The sequence below is a fragment of the Montipora foliosa genome, chromosome 2 (genome assembly GCF_036669935.1).
Source record: "Montipora foliosa isolate CH-2021 chromosome 2, ASM3666993v2, whole genome shotgun sequence".
NCBI classification, from domain to species: domain Eukaryota; kingdom Metazoa; phylum Cnidaria; class Anthozoa; order Scleractinia; family Acroporidae; genus Montipora; species Montipora foliosa.
The window spans coordinates 10,616,991-10,639,395 of NC_090870.1; the positions used below are offsets into that span (position 1 = coordinate 10,616,991).

Sequence of the window (22,405 nt, forward strand, 5' to 3'; positions counted from 1 at the left end):
ACATTGGACCATGAGCCCGCGGCATGAATTTCATGTGTTTGCGGTTATATTATTAAATCGCAAAAGTGCGATTTAGGTCTATAAATCGCACTTTGTAATGTATAAATCGCAATGTGCGATTTATAAATCACACTTTGTGATTTATAAATCGCAAGATTACGAGCTTTGTGATTTATAAATCGCAAAGTTACCAACCGTGCGATTTATAAATCACAAAGTTGATAACCTTGCGATTTATAAATCGCAAAGTTTGTAATGTTGCGATTTATAAATCGCAAAGTTGGTAACTTTGCGATTTATAAATCGCGAAGTTCGTAACCTTGTGATTTATAAATCGCAAAGGTAGTTGAATGTGTTATTTATAAATAACACAAAATATAGGGGGAAAGTACTTAAATAATATTTTTACATTTGGCGCCCCATAGTTATACGATTCGAAATAGCACCCATTTCATAACAAACTACATAAACAATGGATTACACAAAACCATACAAGCGGAAGGCTCACAGTTAGTCGCTGGTAACAAGTACTACGTAACTCTAAGATGCGAAAACAATGTTGGACTCATCGCAGAGAAGATGTCCATTGGACCAGTTCTTGTAGATGACACGCCTCCCACAAAGGTAACAAAGTCCTGCGTTTTTAATTACGCTTAGGGTCTTTAACAAAGAGGATATTTAACAATTATTCTACAAGGGTGCGCTGGATATGAAGGCATCTATAACCAACGAGGCCCGTCGCGCCGAGTTGGTTATAATCATTTTATATCCAGCAAGCCCGAGTAGGATAATTGTTTTGTTAAAAACTCCAGGGTCAACAACTCTTCCACTAAAGCATCGATTTCTGAATTCGTTAATTCCGGTCCAAAACGGCTTTTGTCGGCCATTTTTTTCTCAGAGCTGCAAAAATGTTTTCAGCTCGCTTTATTGCTGACGCGTTCCTTGACCATATTAGGTACAACAGGTATACGAGCTGATAGCCTGTGTCCAGCGAGCCAATGAATATGCTAGAAATCTGATATCCGAAGTTTAGTTTGTAATACAAGGAAGGGTTACGTTTTTGCAAACGTTGGCCGAGTAGCACTTGTATTCCAACGGTCACAACGATTAGAGAGTTATGCAAAAACGTAACCCTTCCTTGCCGTGACATTAACATCTTAAATACCACGACATGCTCCCGTCTGACCTTGTAGTTCAGTCGGTAGAGCAGCGATGATCCAACTCGAAGGACGAGGGTTCAATTCCCACCCTGGTCAGAGTTTTCTTCTGTCGTTGTGTGGGACCATTTCCCATTAGTAGGGCTAACGCTCATATGGTTCATATGGGTAGAAAACTAGCACTTCACATTACTCTCTAATGGTTGAGTCAGTTTTTAATAAATACACATATTCAGGCAAGCCTAAATACGTGCATTGAGAATAAAAATTGAAACAACCATACGTATTTTAGATTTTGACGACAACATTTATACCTATACTATAATGACTTATTCCTTGTCTTAGTACGCCACTGTTTTACGACGTGAAGAAGATGGAAAAATCCTGAGATGCTTACAACAATACGAACTAAGTTTCATTTGAAGTGTGGGCTGTGTTGCGACTGGGAATTGGCAAACAAATCAAGCAAAACGTTAAAAAACAAAAAATTTAAAACAATGCAGGAAGGTTCGAATAGAACAGCAAAAATAGAAAAGGAGGAAGGGAAGGGCAAAATTGAAGAAATGTTCAACCTAAAGCCCTGGCTACACTTTCAAACATTCAGGTATAAAACATTTGTTGGATCAACAATGTTAAAACGTGTAGTATGCATATTTATGACGCTTGTTCAACATTTTTTGTTGGAACTGCTCCGCCATGTACATAGCCCCTTTACGCTCCTAATTTCAATTTCTCCAAACGTCTTTCATAGAAAACTTCCTCACCCTTAGCAAATATGTCAGATGCAATGTTTTACGGTTTACGTTAATCTCCCGCACCATTCGCCGTAATCTTAGTTCTCTTGAGCGTCTCCCTCAAAAAACGAAAGGGAATAACAGAAACAGAAGAGAAAAGAGAGGCAAAGCTTTCCTTACTAGAGCCTTTTAATAGAAATAAAGAACTGTTAACAGCAAGATATAAGTTTGCTCACCGCGATTCGGCCGACTTTTACCCTTACATATGCACAGAGCCATATTGCCAAGGTATCGTTAACTAGAACAGCTGTTACCGATCTGCTGACCAGGCTAGTTTCCCAGCCTGTTTTTCTTTTCACTCCTGGAGGTTTTAACTTTCCAGCTAAATCGTGTGTTCACAAATTGCAACTCGGTGTTTTCATTATTCGATGAGCTGAAATCATTTCCTTACAGTTTTCCTGAGTATCAGGTGGCCTTTTCTCGTAGTTAGCGGCTCTTAAGTCCTAAATATACATGTGGCCTGAAATAAAAACTGTTTGTCAATGTGCTGTCATAGCATAAATCGTGCACCTCTTAAATTCTTGAGAAAGTCCATTGGAGAAAAGACTTGATGGCAACTTGCTTATTCATGAGAAGAATGCAAACAGAAAGTTCTTTTGAAAGTCGTCTTGAGAGCATTTCTGAATTCAAGTAAACGAAAGCAATACATCAGTGGATTAATAGATGAATTGAAGAGCATTAATGTCGTGGTGTATTCGTACACAATAACCTTTTTTTTTTTTGGCGAAGATGACAAGTTACCCATTGCTGTGAAGACAAAGAAAGGAAGGTAACAGAGCAGGAAGATGAAAAAGATGCACAAAGTGTTAATGGCCGATCTCTGTAGCCTCCTTAGGCGAACGTTTTCGAAGTCATATATCTGCGTTGGTATTTGATTCTGGATTTGAGATTTATGGCGTCTCACAACAAAGTACAATTTGGTATAAACAGCAAATGTCACGACGAGGGAAATTCCGACAAAAGCGGCTGCGACGTTCGAGTAAATAAGAAAGCCTTCAAGCCACACAAGAGTCATTAAACCACTCACTGACCACAGAACTACTTGTGTAATCTTCGTTTTTCTTTCTGTCACGAATTCGTGGTAACGGAGATTCAACGTAATCGCAAGATACCTGTCTGTACCAATGACTGTGATGTATAAAAGGGAAACACCGGCAAAGAATGACGTGGCTATGCTATAAACCGAGTTTATGATACAATGTGGTGTAGTGTTATTGTAGAGACTGTACATCACAGAGATGTACAAAGGATGAACCACAAGGCCTACTCCTAGGTCAGTCAAGGCCAGCCCACATAACAAATAATTTGATGTTGTGCGTAAAGATGGAACGTGCAGGAAACTGAGCAGAATGGAAAGGTTTCCCAAACTTGCTGTTAACATGAGAAATACATTTGCAGCGATATTGACCAACAGAACATGTTTTTCTCCGATCAGGAACAAAACAGGTACCGTGATGAAGCATTCGTTACTGGTTTCGTTGGACGATCCCCTCATTTATGCTGACCCTGGCAAATTTTAAGTTCAACTTTGGGTCCACACAGTGAGTAAAGACTTTCAGAGAGCTAACGCAATTCAATTCTGGCCAAATCGACCAGTTTATGTAAATCAAACAGCTGCCTTCTTCTTTAAAAAACTCGATATTGCGTTTTTCTGACTGGCGTCTTTCAAAATTGTTGATTGAATCAAAGGTACCCCAAGCTAACAATGTAATTTGAGCATTACGATCCGTTAAAATTATAAGCGTTTGAATAGGTATTTCCAAAAGTATTTAGGAGTCGAAATAAAGAACATGAATCGAACGAAAATGCCTTACCTTGTCTTCTCGATACCTTATCAGTGTTTTTGTGGCGTACTTTGGCCACTGATTTCATCGCTATTCCAGTGGGTTGTAGGTTCGCTGTTTTTTCTTTCAACGAGAATTATATATATGAGATAAACGGTAGAACTAAAACTCCCTAGAATCGGGCTGAAACGGCCAGAAATGCTAAGAATATGCTATAAATAAGACAAGGAGGCAAGGTGAGAAATTCTGATGTATTTTTATTTCTATTTTAATGCCCTAAATAACGATCGCTAAATTCCCGATACTCCGTGATATTGGGGTACCTATGATTGAAAACTAAATATTCGCATTAAAAGATAAAGGTTGTTTGTAGTTTAAGAACTCATGCAAATGCTGCAAATGCTGAACGCAAATGCAAATGCTGCAAATGCTGAACGCTTTTCAACTTATGACTGATTACCACTCAACGCGCTGCGATTGCCAAAGGTTTTTAGTCAAGTGACAGCACCTGCCTTTCCTTGTGAACTAATGCGCGATCAACTCGAAACTTCTCTTATCACCGCACACCGGTGGCTCAGTTGGTTGAGCACCGGGCTGTCACGCCGGAGGTCGTGAGTTCAACTCCGGCCGGACCAACACTCAGGGTCTTTAAATAACTGAGGAGAAAGAGCTGCCTTTGTAATTACATCTGCAGATGGTTAGACTCTCTAGTCTTCTCGGATAAGGACGATAAACCGTAGGCCCCGTCTCACAACCCTTCAATGTTCATAATCCTGTGGGACGTAGAAGAACCCACACACTTGTCGCAAAGAGTAGGGCATGTAGTTCCCGGTGTTGTGGTCTGTCTTCTGTGGTGTATCATGGTTGGGAGGGTAAATGCTCGGAGATATTAGCAACACCAAGCTACTCTAAAATCCGAGGGTAAAGAAACTTCAACTTTCCCCCCCCCCCGAACTTTTGAAGACTGGTCGTTCAAATTCTCGCCCCTTCGGGCAAAAATGGTGTTCAAATGCTCTACCCTATCTTCGGATTTCTTTGTCATACCCTACTAAAGAACAATCGTCGTCGGCCCATATATCATATCGACCCTTTATATGATGATGCTGTTTTTACCAGACTTGAGCTACTACAAAAACACAACTCTGATGTTGAACTTAACAAAAAGAAGACAGATACCAAGTTAATTAAACGACGTTTCGAGGACATCTTGTCCTCATTATCAAGTGAAAAGGAAAAGTTGAAATTTAAAGGAGCGAATAAACAATATGTTAATTTACATGAACAGTTTCGCCCTTAGGGGGTCACTTTGAATGGTTAAAGGTGGTTTTTCCTTTTATATGAACAACATTTCATACAAAAGGCATTCAAATTTGCTCTTGCATTTTCTTAAGACTATGATGTTCTTAGTCAGATCCCTTGGGATAGTTCCTTGTTTTGACATGTAATGTTTACAAATGGAAGATTGCTTGTTTCCAGTGAAATCTCTTTGCTCCAGGCGAAACTCTACCAGCATCGTTCCTGTTGCTTCTTAAATATTGTTGAATTGTTGAGTACATTTTAACGCTCTTATGCAAAGTTAACGCTTTGTTTAAAGCCCTCTTTCATGAATGCGCATGACATGCTTTTTGTTTGCGTTTCCTCAGTAGTGTAGTTCAAGCCGAAATCTTAAAGGTTTCATCGGCTTAGCCAACACTGTAAAAGACTACAACTACATAACACGAACGTGAAATTATAAAAGCCGGAAAATAAGCATGACTGCACGGGTTGTCTTAATGAACTCACGGTAATCATTTTAGCCCCAAACAAATTGTCGTTTTAGATGAAAATGCTACCGTCTGAGAGGCAAGATAGAGGAGGTAGTTAAGAGCGATTTTACGGGATTTCAGAGCTCTAATAATCCCCATAAGAACTTAGCTTGGTGGAGCAATTGAAACCAGTCCAACTACTACTCAGTGATGATAATGCGGTAAAAACTTTCATGCATATTATTTCGTTCTTGGCACTGGTTAAGCTCGAAGTATATTTTACATTTAAAGCCATCTACCTTTTTGTACCCTGGCCAATGTTGGTAGTGGATGTGCAGTCGTGACAGGGAGCAAAACCGATCTTGGGTCATGCATGAAACCCTGTTATATGCATAGTCTGATTTCCTCTTCCTATTATTTGAAACTCAAAACAGCGAAAAGATGGAGGATAGTTTACAAAAACATGCACTACGCGTAATGCCTTAAGGCACTTTTACTTCATTCACTCTGGATAAAGAAGATGGGCATCGTACTCCACCTTGGCTAATGTATTCACCTTTATCACGCGGCGGCCATTTTGGAGTCCGTGGGGAATAAAGGCTTTGTCTTTGCATTGTCTTTGCCCGTCCAGCCTCACACTGAATGAGAGGTTCGACGGGCAAAATCTTTTGTTTGGACATTGAGTGATATGGGCCAATTTGGTCTGTCGTCCGTCATTGAGTTTTGCTTATCTCGTTATAACTGTATTTGACTGAGATAAATCTGAATTCGTTGCCTTCGGCGTTATGTAGGTGTAGATATTCTATTAAGCTTTCATTATGCCCTTACATTATTATCTGGCTGAAGAGCCCGCTTCAAGATCGACACAGTCTGTTACAGTTAGTGGAAGTGAAGCCTGCGTCTGTTTATATTGGCGCTGATTCTGCTCCTTGTCGCCCGCGATCCCTCCTCTCTTCCCACTGGTCCCCTGTCCTTCTTTCACACACTATAACACAGGTCTTGGCGGCAAGCTTCCAGGCGCCTCTGTCTGCGGCTGTGACTACCAGGTCGGCTCGGATAACGTTGCCAGCTTTCAATTCTCGTTTACAAACGTCCTTGAATCGAAGCATTGGCCTGCCAGCAGGTCTGGAGAGGGAGGCGAGCTTACCATACAGGATGTCTTTTAGGATCCAGCCATCCTGCATGTGGGTGACATAGCCAAGCCAGCGTGGGCGTCTCTGGGAGAGGAAGGCAAACATGCTTGGTCTTCTTGCTAGGGCAAGTAATTCTTTGTATAGGATACGATCCTGTCAGGTGATGCCCACGATCCTCCTCAGACAGCACAGATGGAAGGCGTTATGTCCGCGCTCTAGGCGAGTGAACAAAGTCCATGCATCGCTGTCGTAAAGCAGTGCGCCCAGAACGCAGGCCTGGTGGTCAGCGTGGAGGTCTCCCAGACACTCTTCGTTAGGCAGTCCATTGCTGACGCTGCCTTGCCGATCCGGGTGTGTAGCTACGTATCCTTGGAGAGAGTGCTGGAGATGGTGGAGCCGAAGTAGGTAGAATCCTGCACAACCTCGAGGGTGTGGTCAACGATGGAGATGGGCTGCTAACATCTTGGCCCAATCTTGTAAGCAGTCAAGGCAGCATCATCTGCGAACAGCATCTCCCGGAGGAGACACGCTGGTCTTTACGTGCAGGCGAGCAAGGTTAAAAAGGCTCCCGTCGCTCCTGGCGTGGATGTAGACACCATCTTTAGTCTGGTAGAGGGCATAACACAGCAGCAGATAGAAGGTGCCGAATAGCGTCGCAGCGAGGAAACAGCCTTGTTTCACGCCGCTTTGGCTTGGGAAGGGTTCTGAAGACGATTCGTCGTACTGGACAGTGCCTTTCATTTCGTCGTGGAAGGACGTAATCATGTTAAGAAACTTAAGGGGGCGATCGATCCTGTGAGGTAAGGTGAGGAGCCCTCTCCTGCTGACCAAGGTAAAGGCCATGGTCAGATCAATTAAGGCGATGTAAAGTGGCTTTCTCTGTTCGTGGCACTTACCCTACAGCTTTCATGTCAACAATTGACCCTCCCGCTTTGAGCCTCAAGGTAGACGCGTTCAGCGAGTGAGTGAACTCAGTTCAAAACCACGCAGATGGAGCCCTTGCCGACAATGCACTATACAGTGTAACGAGATTCCACAGTAAGTCAACAACAACAGGGCTTAGAAGTGTTGTTGTGCCCAAACATCTCTGGACTGCAGAGTGTGTTTCTATTCACCAAGGAAAGGGACAATACGCTGAAATCCATGTTTAAATATAGCAGAACAAAACTTGAGAGTTTTGTATGATTTTTTTTTCAAACAGTACCATTACTTGCCAGGTAGCCAATACCCACCTCTGTGGCAAATACTTACTTTTCGTAGCACGTACCCACCGTTGGTATCTGCTACTGTAGCAAGTACTTACATGTAGCAAATACACACTCTTGAATAAATGCTATCGTAGAAATGCACTTCTCGTAGCGAATACCCACATCACTCTGCCTCTCCCCCCCCCCCCCCCCTTCGTTGTTTGTCAGTGAAATTTCTCCTGTTTTATCGTGCACTCATTTCTCTTCCAAGTTGAGCATCGCTTACTCTTCGCTTCCTTGCTGGTTTTTTTCTCTCTCCCTTTCTCTTCTTTCTTCGTTGTACGAATAATACTTTTGCAAAGTTTTACTAATTTAAAAGTAAACGCAATGTCAAATGCAGTACGCTGGCCATGAAACTTCCCGCCAAATACCGGTAGGCGGGTTCCACCAGTGGAACATTTCGCGTATTGGAGTACATGAAAAACGTGCGTTCGTACGGACGGTCGATCGTGCGATGGCGTCATAAACATTTCTCGCATCGATGGGTTGCCATGGGTGCTGACCAATTTGGAATAATATTCCGGTTGGAGTGACCATTCCATAATGGTAAGCGATTTTCCAGGTGTACCGTGCAACCGGATGAAATTACACTTACCATTATAACGTTTGAAAGTCGTCCGCAACGTTTTGACTTTCTATCTTTACGGCATCAAGTCAAAGTGGTAACCAGCCTTTTGGATACACTTCAATTCATAACATTTCTGAGCATGCTAATACTCACCTCTTTCCTGCTTGTGGACCATTACTTGACAGCGTAGCGGTTAATGATAACCTTTTCAGTCAGTCAAACCACCGCCCTCTTTAGTCACGCAAGCGAGCCCGAGGGAGAACTACGCTCTCTCCCCATTCTTCCTCGCTTGCGTGACGAAAGTGGGCAGCTCGACTGACTCAGAAGGGACTGCTAACAGAGTACGAAAACGTTGCTGTTTATAGTATATTGTTCATTGAACTCTCTTCTAGGGATCAGTCATAGTTAGTCCAGACCGTACGCATGACGTGTTTGGCATACACTCCAGCTGCCACCTTTTCAGCAAAACACTGCGGGCTCACTGGTTTGGTTTTAGCGATGAAGAATCGGGAATTGATGGTTTTCGAATTGCAGTTGGAAAACAACCGAACACAACGGACATTCTCCCATTTCAAGACGTCGGCATCACAACCAATGTCGCTAAATAACGTAGCTGGACTTTTTGAAGGCGATATAGTGTATGTAACAGTTCAATCACACAATCCCGCAGGACTGGTTATGCAAAGTACTTCTCCTCCCACAAGGTTGATTTCAGCAGGCAGCGATGCGTATCTGGCCGAAGGAGACTTTTTCTGCCTTAATGTATAATTTTGATAAGAAATGCTACACTTCAAACACAGTCAAAATCTAAGCTACATATATTGATAATACGTCACAAATATTACGAATTCAGATTTGTTTTTTTTTTTTTGCAGTATGATCTCATAGAGTAGGCTTGGATAAATTCTTCAGTAGAATTTCGAGCAGAATACGCGAATTTTTGAGGCGAGCTTTCTGCCGGCAGAATGAGGGATTTTCGAGCAGAATTTGAGCAGAATAAGGGAAAATCAGCCGCACTAATGATATGCATAACAGTTGCAAGAAAAATTTAAAACTAAATTTAAAAAAAAAAGGAAAATACCATGTCTTTGATTAGATTATTTGACCTAAAGTAAGATGAATTACAATTTTGCTACCCATAACGAATACCTAATTAGTTTTTTGGGGTTAGGCCCAGGCTCCCTTCTATATTTGCGAAAATAAATACGGCCCGAAGGGCTGGAATTTTTTTCGGATACCGAGCAGAATTTATCCAAGCCTGTCATAGGGTCGCAAAACGTCAAACAAGACTATTGAAAGTCTTTTGTAAATTTAGTCACTTCAACAGATAACAATAAAAGTAGTGTAAGATGTTAATATGGAAAATATGCACATCAGGCCCGGGTTGCTCGAAGCATGGTTAGCGCTACCATGGAAACCTACAGGTTTTGATATCTCTTAACCAACAGTTAGCGCTAACCAGCCTTCGAGCAAATGGCCCCAGTGTTTTTTTTTTGGTCGAGTTTGCCATTGTTTTAAAGGCCCACCTTCAACCGACAGGCTTTTCGACCGTTTGTTTTTGTCATGGAAATTCGCATTGCTTATCGTAGCGATCTGATTGGATGAATTTGAGCTTTGACGGGATTTTCCAATATGAAAATTGTTCCACGGGACGCAATGCTTGTCAGTTGAAGGTGTGCCTTTAACCGCCAGTGAACCTTTGGTTGCCACTTGAATAGCGAGCTTACGCAATAGGAAGGCTGGAAGACTCAGGACGGCAGAATGGCGAAAAAATGTCGCGCGAGACTGTGCATTCCTGATCTTACGCGACAATTTTTCGTCACTCTGCCGTCCTGTTGCGTAAGCTCCCTAATATTAACAATAAAGTGACGCAACGATGAACTTAAGTTGTAAAGTTAATGACAAGATCTTGACGTAGTCTCTCTTTCATGGCTGTACATGAACAATTTGCAACCTCCTTTTCCATCATAAAGAGGCGGCACACAACATTGCGTAACGGTAGCCGTGGGTAATACACTTATTGCAAAAAAGTGCAGATTTTTCTTTGCTCATTATGCAATCTCGTCCTCAGAGTCCGCTTTTCTTTTGATCAGCATAAAGAACACGGACTCTGGCCACTTTGGAAGACCTTAGACAGCAATGACCAGAACGGTTGGTGACCAGCGGTTTTCTTTAAAACAATGGTTTGCTGGGGGTGCTAAGTCTCGCGGGCTCAGAAAACCTCGTTGTGGTCATTCTCATTGGCCAGAGTCCATGTTCTTGGTGCTGACCAAAAGAAAGCGGACTCTGGGGACGAGATTGCAAATTACGAATCATACGATGGTGCAGAAATCATGCGCATTCACGAAAATTTCTACTTTTTTTCCGTGTCAAACTGTTTCGACGGTACCAACGAGTCTCAAGACTCCGTTTTGTTAGCGGAAATTTATCTTCCACGATACCTGATATTGTTGTTTGCTCCTATTGTTTGAAGCAAGAATAAGAATGAAGCAGACAAGGAGTGCAATGGGGTGAAACTTCATCACTTTCTAAGTAAATACTTATTAAACCTACCACGGAGTTTCATAACATCGAATAATTTGAATAGTCACCGAGATGACACCCCTCCTACCGTTTTTACATGTTTTAAAAGAAACAGAAGCACTGCACTAAAGAGGGAAAGTCTTATCCATCAATTCTAATCATGTATTCTTGCATTTGTTGGAAAGAGAAGATTTCGCTTAGATGAACCAAACGATGTTTTTGAAGTTCATATTTAATCAAGACATGTTTCGGATGAAACATCATCCATCGTCAGTTGTGCAATGAGGAATAAAGTGAAGTTGTGCAATAAGTAGTATAAAAGAGAAGATTTAGCAATTATTGAATGAGGCTGAGTAGGATATGAAGAATTCTGCAGGTCGAGGAGGGTGTTATCCACCAAGGACGAAGACCGAGGTGGATAACATCCTCCGAGATCTGCAGAATTCTTCATATTCTACGAAAGCCGACTTCAATAATTGCTTTATTATTCATTCAAAATATTTTCCTCGCTCAAACTTCTAACCTACTCGCAGCCATTTTTCTGCTCAACAAAAATAACACAATCTCGTCTCCAGCTTTTTTCGGTCATCGGTTCAATAATTTGCAGCGGGCTGCACTTTTGACGTCATTTTGACGCCATCGGTTCAATAATCTGCAGCGGGCTGCACTTTTGACGTCATTGATTCAATATGACGAAGTTTCTTTCCAAATTTGGTGGACAGCAGCTGGTTATGGGGAATTATGCGTGTGGTTTTAACCAATCAGAAACGGGGAAATATTTTGAATGAATAATAATATAAAATATAACATAGTGACAGTTTGCAAACTTTCCCTGATTACGTGGCGCGTATTTCCAATATTTCGACGAAATAATCTCAACCAACAACGGTAGAAGTGTCAGCTTTCCTTAATATATTTACTATAAAAGTTCTGAAAATGTCTTGTTTTTGAAAATCCAATAAGAACCAAAATTACAACATAAATCACCATCATTGAAGCCAGTGGATACCTGCACACCAGCCAGTTACGAGCTTGTACTCTGTAAAGAAAAATCCAACATTTTAGCATTTAAATGGGACCGGTGCTTTTCTTATATAGGAGACACTTGCGGCCTCCTAGAAATGGCAAAATTGCATAAATATGCCTAATTCGTAGCAAAGATTAGTCTAAACAGCAAACCATACACATCTAAAAAAACAAAATGAAAATTTGCCAAAGTACTCTCTTCTTTTTGGTCACTTGCATCTCTCCCTATACCAAACTCAATTGCCCACTTGTTGCCTGAAGACAGTAAAAATGGAGTTCAATAATCATTCCCAGCAAAAAAAAATGGGACACTAACGTGGTCAACATTTGTTTGTCTGAGGAAACCAACCAATACCGCTCTTGACATAAAAGTGTTTTCAGTTATTTGCCAAAACATAATTTAGTGATACGTAATACGCATTTATTTGACATATTTTGCAATTTGTGTCTAATGTCATCTTTCTAAGGATTTGGTAATCATTACTCTTCTTGTATTTGGAAAGGCAGTGATTGTCAATGTCACTTTTAATAACAGTCCCTCTCAGGACTATACACTCACATGGATGATTGTACTTCACTTTGTTACTTTTTGTCCCCTGGGGGGAACTCGCATATGAAAGGGGCAGAGATGCTCGTCATCTCGCTTAGGGATGTAAACTTTGGATTTTAGTCCCACTAAGGGTGTTGTGGGCAAAACAGCATCATTTGTTTGTAGCCATGGAGTTCTTTTTTAGGGTTACATGCAAAGATGAATATAAATATACCGGTATGTTCTACATTTTAAATATGGTCTCTTTTAGGCGTCAAAAAACCTTGGGCCATGTCCAGATTGGTCTCCTTCATATAAGAAGTCCCCCCTCCCAGCTTTTTGTCTTGCTATGTGCTTTTTGATCAATAAAATGAGATTCCCCCTCCTGAATACTTCAATGTGCTGATTTTTCAATGTAAATTAGTTCAAAATCACTACCAGTATGTTGTCTCACTGCAGAGTGATAAGACAACAATTGTGGGATCTCACCGTGTGGATGAAGTTTCACTCTAGTTCAGGGCAGTTTTCCTTTTCTTATCACATTCACATTTTTTCTCAATGAAGTACAATGGTTTGAGCCTATGAGTTGTATCATCAATTCATGAAGATCATTTGGATAACAGTGGTCCAGATAGGACCGTTATTGACAATACTGAATGATCTTTTCACATTCTTCATTCACTTTTAACAAAAGTCCTTCTTTGGGCTACTGGGGGTTGTCAATAGTAGGTAGCTGCTGGGAAAAGTCACAGCCAACTTTGTTATCTTGGCCTTTTCTTCAACCACACTGTGCCTTTGATACCAGCTTAAGCATTCCATCTTTTCAAACATGGTAATTTTATTGTGTCTACCTGAGTTTGCATTCATAATTTCAAAGACTATCAGCCATTTTTATCAGAACTAACGCAGTCAGGGATGTCAAGGACTGCCGGTTCTGACCTTACATAAAAAACTGACACTACATCACTTTCCTTTGGGCTTTGTTAAAAAAAGACCACAAAATTGCTTTATTTTACTGCAAAACCTTCTGCCAGTCGTGAACTAACTTCATCAAGTTTCTACAATAAAATGTCACATCTTTGCAAACTGGACTCAACATACTGTACCTAGTATGAGGTTTCTTCTCAGCATATACCAACACATACTTTACCCTGACAACTTGGTTGTTGGTCACAACATAGTATCTCTCAGGTACATCCCCTCCCTCACTGTTCCTTGCTCTAGCTCTTGAGCGGCTCTGCCTTTCATTACTGTCTTTTGATTTTATAGTGCACTTGACATCTGGATGGTCCAACACCTCACACACTGCTACACAACTTAGTTTATTGCCAATGACACTGTGCTTCCAGCCCTGGCCAAAGTGGCTATACATCATACAAACAGTGAGGTCACTTGACAGATACGTCCCCTCACCAAAGAAAGATGTCTGTAGGTTACAGAATGCAAGGATCTTTTTAATTGTAGATATCACTACAGTGCAGCTTCTGTTTGAAAGACTGTCCACCCTTTTCCTCTTCATCTAGCCACTCAGCTTGCAAACATGTCAGTCAGTCATAAGTCTGTCAGTCAGTCTGTCAGCTAATCAAACAGCCCACTGTCAGTTAGTTGTTGTGCCAGGCAGACAGATGATCTACATATCAGTCAATCAGTAAGCCTGTCAAATTTTTAGCCCAACAGTCAATGCAATCACCAATCATTTTCAATTGATACAAGTCAGCAAGTTAGCTTATCAGTACATCTGCCATATGGCAGTTGATGGGGCAAGACCTTTCTTTAGAAACCCAGGTAGTGACTTATGGTGTGTTCCTTTGGGAGGATCCGAAAAAAGGATCACTAATCCAAAATCACTTGGATCATGGTGCATCAAAGGAACTGAAGAATCCTTTCCCAGAGTGGATTTATTGGTTCCTTTGATGCACCGTGGTCCAAGTGATCTTGGATCAGTGATCCTTTTTCGGATCATCCCAAAGGAACACACCCTTAGTCACAAGTTGATTTGTACTCAGTCCTTTTAGCCCAATGATTCCCAGGAGTGAGAGACTCTTAACGACAGATTATTTTACTCTTCAACTGGGGGTACCTTGGGGTGCACTAGGAGTGAAAGGGGTTTAATTAATCAGCCCATAGAAATCACAGCAACCTAATTTACCAGGCATACCTTGTTTAAGTGTGCATGTAATCCATGGTGTAAAATTGAATGAAAGTTGTCCACTCTACTGCCATGGTAGGCATACCAAATGTCCCGAGTCTGCGACAATTCATTAAATTTTACATTGTGGGCATTTGTCTCACTGTATTCAACCTCAAATATAAAATCAGGTTCTGTCGCACTGTAACTTGCTTGACCAGTCTTTTGTTCAATCTCTGAGAACTAGAAATAATATTCATTATTAACCATTGACTCTTATGAATGAGAATTAGATTTTATTCTAATGCCAGATGATTTTACTTGTCAATGGGTAAGGGGGGAGGGGTTGGTTTAGGAGTGAACCTTCCCCCCCCTCCCAACTTTCGAAGGTAGCACCTGTTCATATTCCTTTTTTTCACCTTTTTTCTCATGTCTTCCCAAAGAGGCATAACATAGTTGCTGACAGACCTCTTTATACTGACCTACTTAACCCATTGACTCTAAAGCCCCTTCCGTTGACGAGTGCAATTGTCTGGAGTTAGACAGAGTAAAATCTATTTTGTTTCACTCCTAGGAATCGGTGAGTTAAAGAAGACAGACAGTTTTTGAGTGGATTTAGGAGTTAGGAGAAAACAACAGCATAGCAAAAAAGTGGAGGGGGGGGGGGGGTGGGAACTGTAGCCCCCCAGCCCCTCCCTCTCTGTGGCCCCTGATGAAATGTGCCAAGTTTTAAAAAATGCATTACCTTGGATTTGTCCATAGATTTCAGAGAAAATGTCCTGTCCATAGACCATTCCAAGATTTCCCATGCCTCTTGTGAAATTTCTACTTTTCCTTTCAACAGGTTATCAAAAGAAGGAATTGTGTTGCAAATAAGGATCTAGGAGTGCAAAATGAAAAGACAGAAAATAATGTCAAGTACTGTTTCATTTCAGAAAATAGTGTCCATAATTACTATGGCAAGTTTTTGAATACCTGAAGGTCCCATTTTTGTGGGTCTGCAAAGCTAACTTGTTTCTCATGAGTAAAGATGAAAGATGTAACCTGTTATTTGAATTCCCGTGGGGAGTAAAGCCCACATCACACTAGTACAAAAATCTGTATTCCAAAATATGTTTTTCTGACACGGCACGGTAAATCTTTTGGGTGTAAACAGAACAAACAAAAGGCATATTTGACACCCATACCAGAAAGCTGAGAACATCTCTGGAGGTGTAGTCGGCACTCCAAATATTGGTACTGTGGCACTATTTTTTTACGCGTGTCTCAAAAGGGTTTTAGTGGATTTCACAGCATCTTAATTTTGGTCGATGGCCTACCTTGATGCCACAAGACACTCATGAGATAAACAAACCAAGATGAAAAGAAATCCTTAAATTACAGCCACAGAGATAAACAGGGTTCCCATTCTATTTTCACTCTTTACTTTTTTTCAAAATCGCACCCACCAACGCCTGAAAATTCTTATTATCACCATCTTCCAAATATGCAGAAGGAAAGGGTCGCAAAATGCTGTCATGGCGGTAGCTTTCAAGGGCAGCAACAAACAAACTCCATCGCATATCGGCGGACACAAGGTCTCTTTCAAGTCTTTGGAGCACGCGATATTTAGCCCCTCCAGATTCCACCATTTTGCACCATGACAATGGGCTATAACGCTATCTTATTCTCAGAAAGTGACCTTTGGAATCCTGATTATGAGGGAAAATTTTGACGAAGCTTTTGAGCCGTGAACGAAACGAATAGCCACGTAGTCATCCGCCATTTTGAAATATCTTGGGACTTTGTACCAGTCTTCAGCTTCTCGGTAATAGCCAATCAGAGAGCGGGGCGCCAATCTTGAAGTGTGAAAGAAAAAAAAAATTTAGTCTATTCACAACTCAGCGAAGATTAGGACTTGGAAACTTTGTGCGCGAAGAAAATGTCCGTGAAGCAGATTTACTACTCAGAAAAATACTACGACGACATCTTCGAGTACAGGTAAAGGCAACTACAGTTTTACATGAGAGAATTTTTTATCCAAATATTATTTTCCCTTTAATTTCAAAAGTTGAAATTTCGCATGTTTGTGGCGTGTCGTCTGGCTAATGTTACAAGGGCAAGAATTTCCTTTCTATTGTGTCTAATTTCGATAAAAGTCAAATAATTAGTTTACGTAAACGTGGTAACTTTGCGATTGTCAGGGTTGCCAGGTCTCAAAAATCAATGTCAAATTCAAAAAAGGCAAAAGATTTTTTAATCGAGTTCAGGACAAGGTAAAAAGTATACGGACAAATTTGACTGACCGAAAGTACAATAAGTGAACTATAACCTTCCCGGCTTCGTAATAATTTTTTCCGCTAATTTACCTGTGTTTCCCGACTTCATAGACATGTTTTGTTACCCAAAGAAATTGCGAAATTGGTGCCCAAAAAACATTTAATGTCCGAAACGGAATGGCGAAGCCTTGGCGTTCAGCAATCACAGGGATGGGAACATTACATGAAACATGACCCAGGTAAGCTTGTTAAGCTTGCGTTTTTACTTACGATGCACTTCTTGGACTCGTTTGCCACATTTTTCCTGGTTTCGTACTTCTCTTATTTATTTTACGGTCTTCAGTGTCTTTCTTTAATAATTTAAAATATGCGACGAAACTGCCAGGCCTCGGTTGTTCAAAAGGTGGATAACGCTATGTACCGGATAAATCACTATCCAGTGGATAAACGCTAGCAAAACCGATTGAGTTATCCAGTAGATAGTGATTTATCCAGCGGATAGCACTATCCACCCTTCAAACAACTGGCCAGGTCACTGTGCTGACACCATACTGCTCATTTCATTGGATACGTATAGGAAGAAGTACTATTTTTTTCAGGGTCAGGGTCTCGTTGTACATGAATTTGTGTTCATTGATTTTTGAACTGGTCATCCCCAGGGTGATGACACCCCCCCCCCCCCCCCCCACCGTTTCTACTCTTTGATAACTTTTGCCAAGGGCTCTTTATACCAGGAATGCATGTATTTAAGCTACATTTACAATATTATACACTGAGGAGCATCTTGATAGGGCAAAGAGCATTAAGCCTTTCAGTCCTGAGATTGAGACTGTCCAGTGCCAGATAATTTTACTCCTCAATGGGGGCCACCGTTTCAGGGATGAAAGGGTTAACAACATCTAGGTCCACTCAAAAACTGTGCCTTTAATAAACAAGTTAATGGTTAACATATCTTGATAGTCCTTATGCTTGCATCATCATGACTCTAACCTGAAAATATCAGTTTAGAGTCAATAGTAGTAATTTTTATTATTATTGCTTACTCTATAAAAATTTGCTGTAAATAAGCGGTTGACATTTAGACTCAAAAGGAAACGCTGTAATCTTAAATTTCGAAAATTGAGTACCTATCTTGACATCCCTGGCCTTGGTTTAAAGCTTGGATAAACTTATCCAGGCAAACAGTTGTTATTCAGCTTTTAATGTAACATTTTTAGTTGGGGAATTTTAATCAATCTCCCATTTAATTAAAAGTTTAAAGATTCATACAATTCTCCCCAGCCAATCCCCTCCCAAAAAAAACTACATGTCCATGAATGCATTAACATTAGGTAAAGTCTGCTATGAGCCTAGAAGGCTCATCCGGCCGGCGCTTATCTCCGGTTTCTGTAGCATGAAGCGACTAGGAGTATTTCCACTTCCCCCTGGATGGGATGCCAGTCCATCACAGGGTTACCCCCAGCATTAAATTTGCCGGTACCCATTTATACACATGGGAGGAGAGGGGCACCGTGAGAGTAAAGTGTCTTGCCCAAGAACACAACACAATAGGGAATTTAAGATCTACAACGGCGACGGTCGACGAAAACATCACCTCAAAATGTAACTTGGCTCTATCATAAGTCTTTCGCGATTATTCAGTCTCGTTCACGTCCTACAATGTGAACGAAGTATCCTAAAAATAAATTGGTACAAGCGGTTTTAAAGTTAAAATAGAGAATGAAAGATTCTCTGTTGCATGCTTACGTTGTCGTCAAAACGTCAAATTTAGTGATTTCACGTCGTCGTTCTGCAGAGGACCGCTGAGATACTTGCTAAAATCCGTGCTGCACGTGCAGCACGATTATTTATGCTCTTTTAACCAATGATATTATTGCTTTGTGGCGTTGTCGTAGTCGTAGCCGTCATCGTTTCTTAAATTCTCTACTGTCCCCAGCCAGGACCCAAACCCGGACCACTCAATCCGGACAGAAGCACACTAACCATGAGGCCACCATGCCTCCCTATACAAAACGTTAACCAACACTTAAATCCTGAGAAGAATGTATCAAATTTGCAGACCTATTGTTCTAATGCCTCTCTTTTCACACTGGATCCTCTCACAGTAACACTTGCTCATCAGTGTAGTGACACCTTGTTTCCCTTTTATTTGGCCCTCATGGAATATTTTATTTTATCTTATCCATTCCTAATGGTGCCATTGAGCAGTGAAAGCTTGGACTTTTAGTGTTTTAGTATTTACAGTAATTCAAGGTCACATTAGTATTTTCATTCTTTCATATATTTTTGACTTTATGTTTACATCCTTTATTATACTCTTTGCTCTTTGTGTTCACCAATCAACAACCCCCGATAAGATTGTTAGTGTCAATAAAAAGAGCTTAATAAATGGACTTCTCAAACATAAAAATGTATTTTCAGAACCTCACATCTTGCTGTTCAGAAGAGAAAGGACTGATCTCCGAAACAAGTAGCTTGCAAGTCAAAGGACACTACATGAAATAACCAGAGGGCTTAAAGAAAAATAATGATGACAATTTGTAAATCAAATTATATTTATTTATAATAATTTATATTGTAAAGTGAGAATATTTTGCCAGTACCTTTGCTTTGGTACCTTGTCTGAAAGCTTGAATAATCATTGAAAATATTAATTTCTATTTATAAAATAATATATTTCTTGCTTTCAATATATGCTGTAACAAATAACTAAAAGTTTAAAATAAAATATTCTACAAGTGAAATTGAGAAGGTGTTATTACTTGCAAACCTGGGTTTAAATTAACAATCTAAAAGTGAATGGAGGGACAGCTGCATAAATTTCTTATGATATATCTAACAAGAACGTATTCTACCTTAGCAAAAATTAACAAAGGCTCAGGTAGCAGTGGGAGTCTGTCAATAAAAATGAACAGTCTGAAAGGCTTTGTCATGGGAGTAACAGAGGGTTGTTGGGCTTTGTGTGATGCCTATAATGAACTGTGTTTCTGTCCAACTTGAAACTGGTTCATGTTCTGTTGCCTAGATATGTCAACTCAGTCAAGGAAAACCCTTCTGTATTGGAAGTTCTTGGTAAACTGATTGACAGTTTTAATCTACAGGCCTACAAGCAGTAAAATGAAAAGATAACCTTTTTACAAGAAAAACTGATTTATTTAACTTAGTTTGCTCATCACTCAATATTTTGTGGAGCTTCCACAGCAAAGTCCTTTTAAAAAATACATTTAAATCTTGAAAAGTCATTTAGAGACTATTCCAATTCTGGGTCTCAGTCATTTGAAGGGTAACAAGCACTATATATATTCAATAGTTAATTTGTGTTGACAGCACCAAATGTGCATCCAGCTGAATTAGTAAGTACTACACCATGTGATGAAGAAGAGCCAGATGGTTAAAGCTTTAAGTGCCCATAACCCCAAAATATTTTTTTCGCTGAAATGAATCTTTGCACCTGTTCGAAATGCATTGCGGCCATTTTTTCCTTTTAAAAAAAAAACCTGCCATTTTATAGGCTTTGAAAGTTGCGAAAATCCGATCATCTTTTGTTCACGACCGAGGCAGAAGGGGAGTGGGTCTATTCCTGATTTGAGGTCACAAACTGATTTACATTGCATTATCTTTTTGTAAAAATGCAGGCAAAGTAGATTGTGACGTCAAAACAGGAATAGACCCACTCCCCTTCTGACTCGGTCGTGAATAAAAGATGCTTGGATTTTCGCAACTTTCGAAGCCTATAAAATGGCAGGATTTGTTAGAAAAAGCAAAAAATGGCCACAATGCGTTTCGAACAGGTGTAAAGATTCATTTTAGCAAAAAAAATATTTTGGGGTTATGGGCACTTTAACCAAGTAGTTGGTACTTGAAGTGCCTATCAACCCACTGCATTTATTTTCTAAAATCGTCCCAAATACATTTTGTTGTTTTAAGAAAGCTTTTATTGAAAATTGACATGTTTATTCCCTTTGAAAGATGGAAAAAGTGGTCATAATTTGATCCATGACCGAGCAATGAAGGGGAATGGGTCAGGAGCCCATCACCTGGAGCGTGCAACTTCCATACAGCGTCTGTGAAACGGCGTTTTCACAAGTAGGTTTATTTTTAGACTAGCCCTTCCTGCGAATTAGGTAAAAAAACAAAGGCATTTCCAGTTCGGTGACCCTATGACGTCAGCTTAATTTCTTGTAATTGGTCATTGGGCTCCTGTGGGAGTCTCATTAGCGGGAAATTTAATCTAAAAATAACCTTACTTGTGAAAACGCCGTTGCACGAAAATAGGTAAGTTGCACACTCCGGGTGATGGGCTCCTGAATGGGTTTGATACTGGGTTCACATCACAAAAGAACTTTATCACTGTTTTCAAAGAACTCTCCACATGCAAAGCAGCTTGTGCAATCACAGATTAATTTCTCCTGGGACATGACGGAGGCTGTCCCAAGAGAAATTGAATCTAATGATAATGCAAAATTTTGGGGATTAAACAAGATCTACTATGTGTTTTGAGAAAATAATGAATAAATTACAGTTAACCAACTAAGAGAACCAATGAGCTGGTGACAAAAGGCAGTCAGACAACAATACAAAGTTGATTACAAAGTGCAATAATGTAACATTAACATCAATCAATACCATCCTAAACAGATCCTAAAATAAGACTGATGTTGTGCTGCAAGACACTTTTAAGATGATGATGGCTTATTTTTCTGTTGTATGATAAACAGGAAGTTCTGTATTCTCTTTCTACTTCCAGTTTGGTTGGTTTCCCACCATGTTGCCCTAAGTACAAGTTATTGACCTAACTGAAACTTCTGCCTTGGCTATTAAATTTGCTTTGCATGACTTTTTTGTTTTCAGGAATCAGAGAATTTGACGCAGATAGGTGATACCTTCAAATATTTTAGGAGATACAAGTTGCCCAGGTGACAGATGATAAAGTACATTTCTGCCATATTTTTGTAGTTTTTGCCTAGAAGCTCAAACTTTCTCACTGGTAAATGCTACCAGGAAAGCTTATATTTTTTGACAGTTAATGTGCTCTGCAGGCTGTTACCATGGTAATGCATTTAGATTAAAACCTGGTCTAAAATATGCTTACCCGTCATTTATAAAAAATTCACTCATTAGTTTTCTTGCAGCATTTGCTTACTTAAAATGATAGAAATTAAGTACATTTAACAGCTGTTTTCATACAATTTCAACAGACTGATTTTTCATAATTTGTTGATAGATGTTTTCCTAAATTCTTGTCAAAAATTTTTGATTTTCTTTCGTTGATGACCACAGAAAACCTGTGTGGACAGCTTCAATGTAAATCAGTGCTCAACTGTTTGAATTCTGTGTTAATAAAGTTTCATTTCATTTAACTTTAAATTAACTTAATATATTAAAGAGAAGCTGTCATCGAAATGATTCTTTCCCAAAACTTAAACCAAAGTTTTAGGCAAAAGAATTCATAGCCAAGTAAATTACATCATTTTTAATAAGAGAGTGTCCTGATATGGGCGGCTATCACCACC

General features: G+C 40.1%; 3 protein-coding genes across 3 annotated transcripts; 1 reads left to right on the top strand and 2 right to left on the bottom strand.

The window, feature by feature from the left end:
- Nucleotides 1–2,071: 2,071 nt before the first annotated feature.
- On the bottom strand, nt 2,072–3,746 carry LOC137992394 (octopamine receptor beta-1R-like). Its single transcript, XM_068837724.1, has one exon. It carries the CDS (start codon nt 3,444–3,446, stop codon nt 2,514–2,516), a length of 933 nt encoding a protein of 310 aa, XP_068693825.1. The 5' UTR covers nt 3,447–3,746; the 3' UTR covers nt 2,072–2,513.
- A 5,429-nt stretch (nt 3,747–9,175) lies between these two features.
- On the bottom strand, nt 9,176–16,410 carry LOC137992393 (protein mono-ADP-ribosyltransferase PARP16-like). Its single transcript, XM_068837722.1, has 5 exons — nt 16,083–16,410; nt 15,380–15,514; nt 14,665–14,877; nt 13,613–13,932; nt 9,176–11,990 (listed from the first exon to the last, which is right to left on the bottom strand). Exons 1-5 carry the CDS (start codon nt 16,263–16,265, stop codon nt 11,849–11,851), a joined length of 993 nt encoding a protein of 330 aa, XP_068693823.1. The 5' UTR covers nt 16,266–16,410; the 3' UTR covers nt 9,176–11,848.
- Nucleotides 16,411–16,488: 78 nt separating this feature from the next.
- LOC137992395 (cyclin-dependent kinases regulatory subunit-like) lies at nt 16,489–19,636 on the top strand. Its single transcript, XM_068837725.1, has 3 exons — nt 16,489–16,614; nt 17,004–17,131; nt 19,314–19,636. Exons 1-3 carry the CDS (start codon nt 16,556–16,558, stop codon nt 19,364–19,366), a joined length of 240 nt encoding a protein of 79 aa, XP_068693826.1. The 5' UTR covers nt 16,489–16,555; the 3' UTR covers nt 19,367–19,636.
- Nucleotides 19,637–22,405: the final 2,769 nt, after the last annotated feature.

Bases quoted from the DNA above. Each gene is read 5' to 3' on its own strand.
- LOC137992393 (XM_068837722.1), bottom strand. From the start codon at position 16,265: ATGGTGGAATCTGGAGGGGCTAAATATCGCGTGCTCCAAAGACTTGAA. The intron at 14,878-15,379 runs GTAATGCATTTT...TATTATTTCTAG, and splicing joins AATCTATGGACAAATCCAAG to TTCTCAGAGATTGAACAAAA. The intron at 13,933-14,664 runs GTATGCCTGGTA...TGTAACCTACAG, and splicing joins TACATGCACACTTAAACAAG to ACATCTTTCTTTGGTGAGGG.
- LOC137992394 (XM_068837724.1), bottom strand. From the start codon at position 3,446: ATGAGGGGATCGTCCAACGAAACCAGTAACGAATGCTTCATCACGGTA.
- LOC137992395 (XM_068837725.1), top strand. From the start codon at position 16,556: ATGTCCGTGAAGCAGATTTACTACTCAGAAAAATACTACGACGACATC. The intron at 16,615-17,003 runs GTAAAGGCAACT...CCGACTTCATAG, and splicing joins GACGACATCTTCGAGTACAG to ACATGTTTTGTTACCCAAAG. The intron at 17,132-19,313 runs GTAAGCTTGTTA...ATGTATTTTCAG, and splicing joins TTACATGAAACATGACCCAG to AACCTCACATCTTGCTGTTC.